The 10,050-nt window shown below is 40.5% G+C and overlaps 1 protein-coding gene across 3 annotated transcripts; it reads left to right on the plus strand.

Annotated features, from left to right (window-relative positions):
* The first annotated feature begins 1,121 nt into the window (after positions 1 to 1,121).
* On the plus strand, positions 1,122 to 10,037 carry gal3st1b (galactose-3-O-sulfotransferase 1b). 3 transcript variants are annotated; one of them, XM_077020620.1, is made up of 4 exons: positions 2,822 to 3,241; positions 7,762 to 7,915; positions 8,077 to 8,182; positions 8,333 to 10,037. In XM_077020620.1, exons 2-4 carry the CDS (start codon positions 7,797 to 7,799, stop codon positions 9,227 to 9,229), a joined length of 1,122 nt encoding a protein of 373 aa, XP_076876735.1. In that variant the 5' UTR covers positions 2,822 to 3,241; positions 7,762 to 7,796; the 3' UTR covers positions 9,230 to 10,037. The 3 variants fall into 3 exon arrangements, with proteins under 3 accessions (XP_076876734.1, XP_076876735.1, XP_076876733.1); XM_077020619.1 differs by lacking the exon at positions 2,822 to 3,241 and adding an exon at positions 1,122 to 1,257 and having other exon boundaries at positions 8,077 to 10,037; XM_077020618.1 differs by having other exon boundaries at positions 8,077 to 10,037.
* The last annotated feature ends 13 nt before the right edge of the window (positions 10,038 to 10,050 follow it).

The following is a 10,050-nucleotide window of genomic DNA, read 5'->3' on the forward strand; positions in this document are numbered from 1 at the left end:
ACGAAATGTGATTTGAACGTGAGAAAGTGCGTACACCCACGATACTTTCACTTCAGGCGTACGCATGTTTCTAATGTGTTTTCGTGAATTAGCGACACTTAGAGGTGATGCATTGAAATTACAACTATTAAGATAACCTTCACGCACACATTGTAGTAAGCCCTTATTGGGTAAAATAAAGTAAATTAATGAGAAAATTAAACAGTAAATTAATCAGACAATTTCACTGCTTTACTGAAATAATCATTCAACGTGTTTCCACTTAGCCTAGATTATATAAACATGCATTAAATGTTGTGCTGGTGTTCTTGGGAGATGGCAGCGTTGGCATTACTGGAAGATATTGCTAATGGCCGAATTTGCCGAGAGCGCGTTTGTCCGTGACCATTATGATTTTTTGGCCCATGATGATGACTGGCTTATAAGCCGTTTCAGACTTCCAAGAGCTGTCCTCTTGTGCTGAGTTGGGTCCAGTTTTCGAGAGAGAAACGCGAGGATTCGCGCATTGCCAGTTGAGTTCCTTTACAGGTCTGACAACGCTCGGCTTCCTGGCGACTGGCTCGTTTCAAAGAGAACTGGCAGACCGGTCGGGGATGTCCCAGTCATCTCTGAGCCGGGCCATGCCAGCTGTTTTGGATGGGATCATCTGAATGTCAGCTAGGTATATAAAGTTCCCATATGAAGCGGTTGACCAGGCAAACATTAAAGCGCAATTTGCAGCGATAGCCGGTTTCCCTAATGTAATCGGAGCGATCGGCAGCACTCACATTTCTATAAAGGCACCATCTGAGGAGGAATTTGCTTATGTGAATAGAAAGCACTTAAATCCCATAAACGTGCAAATAATCTGTGATGCAAAAATGTGCCTTACTAATGTAGTGGCACGTTGGCCTGGATCAACCCAATGATTCGTGCATCCTTAAAAACTGCATGGTTGGGATGAGATTACAAGCTAGCAGAGTGCGTGACGGATGGCTTCTTGGTAAGCAACAAAATTTAAATAAAAGCATTTGACATTTCCAGGTTATAATAATTCATTTTAAACATGGGTAATTGTTAAATTACTTAGGAAACAGCAGCTACGTGCTCAAGACGTGGCTGATGACCCTTTGTAATCCACAGACTGACAACGGAGCGTAGATACAATTCTCTCCATTCTCACACCCGGTCAGTCGTGGAGAGGGCGATTGGGCAGCTGAAAAGCCGGTGGCGCTGGCTGGACAGGACTGGGTGATGCTCGTGTATCGGCCAGAGAAGGTGTGTCGTATTGTGAGGGCATGTGGGGTCCTGCACAATGTTGCGCACAGGTATGCTGTGCCATTGTTAGAGGTGGTGGAGCACCCAGCGAACCCAGAGCCAGGACAAATTAATGTGCAGCGCAAATTTTAACCACTGAGTCACTGATGCTAGTGAGCGCATCACTGATATTTTTAGGTGCCTTATATTATTCTGCCAGTGTGCATTATTCTGACCCCACAACATTTAAAGCTTCACACACGCTATCCCACTCAGACCTTTTGCGCTTTGCCGTAATCCCACAACGTGCCAAACAAAATTTTTTCCGCACCTCTACCTCATACCTCAGGAGCGTCTCTACTTTAACATTCGGTGAAGTTCCTCTTTTTTCCCCGTTTAGACATGGTTTGTGATAGATCAGAGAGCAAACTTCTCCGGTACAGGGCAAATTTAAATGAATTTGCATATTTATAGGGGGGCGTGTCACCGTGTGCGCTCAATTCCACGTTGATTGGGACGTACAAAAGAAATGTGCGTGGATTCCGGCGTACGCACGGTTTGATACATCCGGATTTTTTTATGCGTACACCATTTTCTGGATTTGTACGTACGCCAATTTTTAGTAAGAAATCCACGCAAGTCTTTGTACATGAGGCCCCTGGTATCTCATGGTCACAGTTCAGTTCCAGGTGTATGTTTACTTTTACCTGGACAGCTCATATTTCCTCAAACATTTGATTATGTACATGAAAAGCATTAATATGAGTAAATGAAAGGGCCATCTTTTCATTTCCAGTCTGCCATTCCTGATAATGCAAAATGAACTTTGTGGGTGTGGCACATCCAGTCCACACCTAGATCAATGTAGAGGGAACACTGTCCTTCATTAGTTGTGCAAGCAAAGTGCTTCTGAATTAGTAGGATGAACCAGTTTATATATGCTACTATGTAGCATTAAAAAGTGATTGTTTTAATCATAACATGCATTCCATGGTGTTCTAAAGTTCCAAGAGTGTAGATCAGTTATTTTACTTCTTTTGGAATAAAAGAGTTTTGAAACTACAAATGCAAACAGATATGTTATCAATGCAATGTCCATTAGTATTAAAATACCAGGTCATACATCCTTTATCACGATGGTCTGAAAGTGCTCAGTGAACTGATCAGTAACCATTCAGTCCTACGTGTATTTAGCATGTGTAAAGAAGTGCCTCATGAAACTAGAAAAGAACAGAGAACAGAACAGAGGAGAAGCTCATAGTATATATATATATAATAGTATATATATAATAGTATACTATTATAGTTGTATGTAAGTTTTTGTGATGGGCGATTGCGTGAGTGCTAGATATGTAAATAATCACAAAAGGAATGAAGTCTCATATTTCTATGTGACTATGCTATTTTACAATCTCATTTTTATACAAGTGAGCAATTGAGGGTTAAGGGCCTTGCTCAGGGTTACCTCAGTCATGGGTCAGGTCTGGGGGATCGAACCCACGACCCTCCGGTCACAAGATCAGTTCCCTAACCACCAGGCCGTGACTGCCCTTTTGTCATTTCTATTAATGTCCTATGTAGTCTACTTACATAAAATATAATGTATCAATTAAAATTTTCACTGCTTTGTGCATGCTTTTGTGGTTTCAGTCATGATACCATCTTTGTCAAAACAAAGATTATGATTGGCTCTCAAAAGGTAGTCCAACCCATTTAGGAGGAAATGCTCTGAGAACACCTTGTAGAAGCTATACACATGCCCTTTCGCAGAGAAGACAAGTCGTGGAAATTCTCATGCTGCCAAACAGGTTTTTTGGAGGTGCCTGGGAGATTTGAGTCTTGACTAGGACCTATATTGACTGAACTGTGATGCAGGTACAACATGGTGTGGGATACTAATGGAAACTCATCCACTTTGGGCAAAAATTGCTGGACTTTCCGGGCTGCTTTAAAATCTCTTCAGAACAGCACTGTCCCTGAATCGACGAGCACTCATTTCCATCAGGTAGTTAGCTTTTACTTTAATCATTTGAGTTGTTTGAACGTTACACATTTAGGAATGCCTCGAGGTGCATTTTGTGGTGAAGTTAAAATTTCTAAATTGTGCCTTGAGTGGTGCGATTTAAATTTGCTACAGTGTCTTAACAGAGAGGAAACTGAGAATAAAAGGAAATAAAAAAAATATTCAGTCATAAATACTTCCTAATTTTAAGTTCACCTTTGAGACAGGTTCAGTGAATGCTACCTATAGCTGTTTGTCTGTTCTCTGCCCTGCTGTGCAATACTGTAAGAAAGCAGGGCACCGTTGTACTGAACTGTTCTTAGAGAATAAGACTTCCTGATTTATTTTCTATATTCTAATCATTAGTTGGCCATATTCGCTTCTTGTAAATATGACATTGTATTTTCCATCCAAGTCTTCTTTCCTGTCATTGAAAGCTTAACTGGCGAGTCCTGTCATAAGTCGTTTGCACAGCTTTTACATAGAGAGCAGTTACGTCTGGCATCTGGTTCACTGATACTAAATCTAACTTGGGCTTAGTTTCATGATTAACGAGGGTAGGAGATAAGTGTACCGTTTATCAGTGATTCTGACACGTGCTTAGAAAGCAAACACTTCTTCTGTTTAGCTTGTCTACTGACACAGTGAAACACTAAATCTGAATCATGAAATATGAAGTGTGCCATATTTGTCAGTTGTGATTTTCACAATTAAAGAGCTAAAATCAAGTCTACATTCCTAATTAAATAATGTAGAAATGGCCATTGATGTATGGTTCATTGAAGTAAGCCAGTGCTTCAGCATCTCAACAGAGCAAAATAACATTTGTAATTGGGCTCAAAAGCCTGACGTACATGTCAATGAATGCTGATAAATATGAGCAAAATGATTTGATAATCTGCAGTTTGCTTCCTTCTCACATTGACTTCTATTAGGATCCTTCTTCTTTGTACATTTTTTATAAATATTCTGTAATTACTAATAAAGAAACACTCTTGCTGATGGTCCCAGCATTCTAAATATTTGTGTGAGGGGTATTGAATGTTTCTTCTGAAACCAAAGGGGTGTGACCCTGATTTTGATATATCCTGGTCATCACATATTACTCCGGAGGTTCACCACAAATACACGTTGGGCCTACCAGTTTGCATTTCATTTGCCTCTGCTTGAAATATGTATTTCATTTGCTTAAAACCCTTTTGAACATATTGTACTTTGTACTTTGCAGGCAATTTGAAACAAATGGAGTATTTGAAAGGCATTTTAATTTCACAATCTTTATAGGCCCTTTCTATGAGTCATTCATAGACAAGTGACATGATGTTATTGTCCACGTTGAGAATGGTGTATGCCACCTCTCCATCTCTGAGGGCGCGGTGAGTGTTGCTCTCTCAGGACCAGGCCTCTACTTGTGGGTGGCTGTAGCACCATCAGGGACTGAACGTGCAACCTGCCGAGTCTTCGAAAATGTCTTGGAAATGCTCTGTTCTGAGTATGCCATGGAAACATCGCTAAGACCTTTCTAAGAGATGTTTCTTTGAGAGGTCTTCAGAATGCAGTTGATAATATTTTCTGATATTATATCTATTATTAAGTGTTCTTACAGTGACTAAGAACACTTAGCGCCTGTATCTACAGGACATACATAATAAAGGCAGTAATGTCTGTGGGGCAGAGGAGGCACTTCTCCTGGTTTCCCATGATCACAGTTCAGTTCCAGGTGTATGTTTACTTTTACCTGGACAGCTCATATTTCCTCACACATTAGATTATGTACATGAAAAGTAATATGAGTAAATGAACGGGCCCTCTTTTCATTTCCAGTCTGCCACTGCTGATATTGCAAAAGGAACTTTGTGGGTGTGAATGTTTTTATTGCCTGTCAGTCCACACCTAGATCAATGTAGACATGTTCCTGTAATTTTTATAAGATGTGCAATGCAAAGCCGTGAAATAACAAAAACTCAAATATATGTTAGCATGGAGCAGTGTTTCATTGGTTTAATAAGAACTTTTCAGTGATTTGTAATGATAATTTATAGGTGATATGATATATGATATGATATTTACATCATTGTAGGTGAAACAATAGTTTGCTTTATTGACCCAAATGTATGGATAAATATACACACAATAAACATTTTAAGTAATAATGCTGAAACATCCTGAAAAATACACTCAAAAAAGTAGTAAGTGATAGATGTCTAAAGCTTCATTTAAATTATAAATGTTTCAAAGAGATGTCAAGAACAATTTATAAGTAGAAGCAAGTTTATGTCTTTGGCCTCAAAGTCAAGCTTATTTCTTTGTCACTGCTGGATTTCTTGGCCATGGACCTGGCAATGATTTCTTCAGAGGAGCTGTAGATATTGACTGTAGAATGATCACAACATGGTTTCTTAGTCAACCACTGTCCCTGCACCTCTTCACTGTAAACTGACCCATCATCCCTGCTGATGAGACATACCACAGTCATATGGGAATCTGATTATATTGTTCGAGTTACAACACACTTTTAACACATTTGATCTGTTATTTTCTCCATGTGGGTAAGGGCCAGATAAAGGCTGTTGGCGATTGCATCATCTGAGTATCGGTTGGGACAATAAGCGAGATGGGCCATGTACGAGTCTGTCGTAATACTTAGTGATGTTTGGCGTGAGTCTGTCATGGCTAGCTCTGCCTCCACCTGTGTGTGTCTGTTTTGGTTCCCCATGTGTTTCAGCATTACAGAATAACCAGCCCTGAACAAGACAAAGAACAGGGTTTAAATACACTGGACTAACAAGGGAAACAACTAGAAACAGGTGGGAATGATAATCATGGGGCGGGGTTACAAATGGCATGGGAGAGGCAAGAGAAACACATGGAGAATCAAACCATAGACACATGGTTAGAAAAACAAAAGGTACACTTGACAGGTGGGGGCGGGGCTAGCCGTGACAGAATGTAGCGGTATGGAAGTCATTGATGCAGGACGCTGAAGATCTTTTCAGCGTGGGAACAATAGTGGTGGCATTGAAGCATACGGGGATGGAGGCGGTGCTCAGGGAGATGTCAAAGATGTTCCTGAGAATATCAGCCACTTGCTCTGAGAACTTTTTCTGAGAACTGGGAGAAGGTCAGAAATTTTATCTGGTCCTGCAGCTTTCTATGTGTGTGTGAGTTGACTCTGCACACAGTTTTTCTTACATCAGTCACGGTTGGACACATGACTGGCTCGTTTGAGGGAGTGACAGTCTTTCTTAACATGACATTGTTCTATGCTTCAAATCATACAAAAAATGGAATCAGGAAGGGTCAAGGCCGATCTGTTCCTTGAGATAAAAGCTAGTCATTCCTTCATTTACATTTACAGAATTGGGCAGACACCCTTATCTAGAGCCACTTACAGACGTCCTTTATAGTCTCTGTTACAGAGATCATGTGACAGTAGGTCACTGTTGCATTCAGGTGAAGTTAACATGTCTTGCACTTAACAAAGTCTATGAAAGACTTCAGAATTCCTGTATCTGGCATTTTAATGGACAGAACTACCAAGCCATAAAGTGTCTGTTGTCTTTTGACGTAAGCATCCAGTTTAGGAAGTTTGATTAAGTCAACCAACTAATTGCATTTTTTTTCACCTTTCTTTCACTTTTTGGAGTCACTTATGATTTTTTAGAACTTTTATGCTTGAATTTACTTGTTCATCATCTTCACAGCTGTATTAACCCACAACCCACAACTATTAAACCACAAAATACATTAAAGAGTCAGCCACCTATAATGTTAAAGGGTCCCTGTCATGTAAATATTTCATCATATGTAAATATTGTTTCAAAACACCATTCACTCCCTCAGTCCATACAGCCCATCTAACCTGTAAAAACAACCTATTGTGAAATCGCTATTTCTTTGGCGATCAGCCTTCAGCAGTTTAGCCCCGCCCACTTACATCGCCTTGGTCATTGTTTCAGCACCGAGTCCTTTTTTAATGAGGCACAATACAAGGCAGCCAATCAGTACAGAGCTTTTTTTTTAATCTTATATCTATTTTAAAGGCAATAACAGAATCATACTTCTTTAATCCAAAACATTATAATAAAGAGAGATTAGAAATGGTTGTGTAAAAAGAGGAGTGTCAGGGTGTTGTCAGGGCATGCAGCTGGTGAGGGATGTTGTTAAGTTAAACTACCCATAAGGGCCTGACAGGAACAGGCTCAGCCCAGTTGTTGTCAGGGACCCCCAATAAAGTCAAATCCCAAGTAACCAAAATATGTGAATTTCACACCAAGTGACTCAACTCCTCACATCTAGTGCTATAATAAGATACATGAAAATACTTTACTAAGAACTGTATTACAACATAATTACATTTCTTTGTTATTCTGTCAATGTCAGGTACATACAAAATGTTTAAATAGGAGAATAGACATATCATATAGAAATAAACAAAAGATGAAAGGTTATTACAGGATCATGTGATTGTTCTTCGTTGTGTCCCCGCCGTGATTAACCTTTGCATTCTTTTGTATCGACAGGCTTCCTAGAATTTTGTTTGAGGGAGAGTGAAACTATGTCCCATCACCAGCACAAGTTAGCTGCACAAAGGTTGACTCTGGGTATCCTCTTCACCTGTGTAACAATGATTCTATACTGTTTTTCCACACCCTCTCTCCAAGCCAGCACACAGAGGTAAGCCATGTTCTCAACCAACCAAGAGTCAAAACAGTATAAGGCGTATAAGATAATGGTATCCAATATTTAACACATAGACCAATTCTCTCAATGTACTGACAATAAATGGCAAAATGGTAAGTAACAACCTGTGAATGATCTGTTTCAATAATTTGCAGACTTCCGAGAACTGCTCCGTGTACACATCAAGCACTCGCAATACAAAAGAGGGAAATCCCCCAGGCTTCCAAAGGCCTAAAGGAAATGAAGAGGTGCAAGCCAAAGGTGGACCTGATGTTCCTAAAGACACACAAGACGGCCAGCAGCACCGTCCTGAACATTCTCCTCCGCTTTGGCCAGCGGAACAGGCTGAAGATTGCTCTCCCTGACAGCCGTAATGATTTCTTCTACCCATCTCATTTTGTCCGCACGCAGGTGAAGGACTTCAGCCCGGGCGCTTGCTTCAATATAATTTGCAACCACATGCGTTTCAACGCGGCAGAGGTGGAGGTGCTTCTTCCGCACGATGCGTTCTTCTTCACCATCCTCAGAGACCCAGCGATGGTGTTCGAGTCGTCATTCCACTACTACAAGAAGGTCGTGCCTCTGACATGGAGGATCCGTCAAGAGGACAAACTGACTGCGTTCCTGAATGAACCCAACCACTACTTTGCCACGGATGGCTTCAATTCCTTCTACCTCAAGAACCTGCAGTTTTTTGACCTGGGCTATGACAATAATTTAGACCCGGAAGATCCGACAGTAGAGCGGGCCATCCGTGCCATTTCAGAGCGCTTCCAGTTGATTTTGATAGCAGAACATTTTGAGGAATCCCTCATCTTGCTGAAGGATGCCCTCTGCTGGGAGACAGATGATCTGCTGTTTTTTAAATTGAACGCTCGCAGGGGTGCCAGCGTGTCCCAGCTCACGTCTGAACTGAGAGCCAAGGCGCGTGAGTGGAACAGCATAGACTGGAAGCTCTATCGTCACTTCAATGCCACCTTATGGGCCAAAGTGGACGCCTACGGCAGGAAGCGGATGGAGAAGGACGTGAGAGAACTGCGTAGAAGGAACACGGAGATGTCGGCCATCTGTATTGACGGCGGGATAGCAGTGGAGGAGGGAGACATAAGGGACCAGAGCATGAGGCCCTGGCAGCCTGTGGGAGAAAGCTCTATTTTAGGATATAATCTAAGGACGAACATTGACCAGCAGTACCGTGAGCTCTGCCGAAAAATGCTCACCCCTGAGATCCAGTACTTATCAGAACTGGGAGTCAATCTGTGGATCACTCGATTATGGGGCTGGTTCAAAGATTTCTTATCATTATAAGGAATATGTTTTGAAAAAACATTTTTTTTGCACTATTTTCTTTATTTGTAAATTATGTTTAATGTAGTAACTACTAGTAGGTGTAGTAATTCTGAAATGGAACAGAATGTGCACTGTTTAGATCGCAGCTTCGCAGCTGTGTGATTGTGTGTGTATGTGTGTGTGTGTGTGTGTGTGTGTGTGAGTGCATTTCATCACTCAGTTGTACCATGCTGTCAGATATCAAGTACTTTAAATATTATATCACAGTATGTGTAGGAGCTCAGAGAATGAAATTGCCAATGTTTTCATGTTCAAAACCTAGAGTTTCATGTTCAAAAAGTCTGAACAACAGCTAAATTATTATTATTATTTTTATTATGGAGCATTATGTATTTATATAACATCATTTTTCATACATACTGCTAAATAATTATGAAATATTGAAAATTATCAGTAAGTTTCGAAATACTCCATAGTTAATTATCGAAAAAATAGAAGGAAGCTAGAAATAACTTATAAGTGAGTTAATTTTCTTATTGTGAATTGTTTTGTAAAACACCATTAAGTGTTAACTGAAAACACTGGGCTGTGTGTAATACCAGCTGAAACCTGGAGGTGGCAGTTTTGAGTTCGAAGGATGGTCTTACATCATTGCAAGTTAAGCAGACTTCAGTGCGTACGCGTGCAGGGAAATCCCTTAGTGTAGACTGGAGAGTCTTTCTAACATGGTCTAGAAATAGATATGGGAGAATATGTGAGCTTACTGAAAATATAAATGAACGAACTAACGACTACATTAATGAACGAGTCATGTACTTATTTGGAAATAAACATAAATC

Source organism: Brachyhypopomus gauderio, chromosome 10 (assembly GCF_052324685.1).
Source record: "Brachyhypopomus gauderio isolate BG-103 chromosome 10, BGAUD_0.2, whole genome shotgun sequence".
NCBI classification, from domain to species: Eukaryota; Metazoa; Chordata; class Actinopteri; order Gymnotiformes; family Hypopomidae; genus Brachyhypopomus; species Brachyhypopomus gauderio.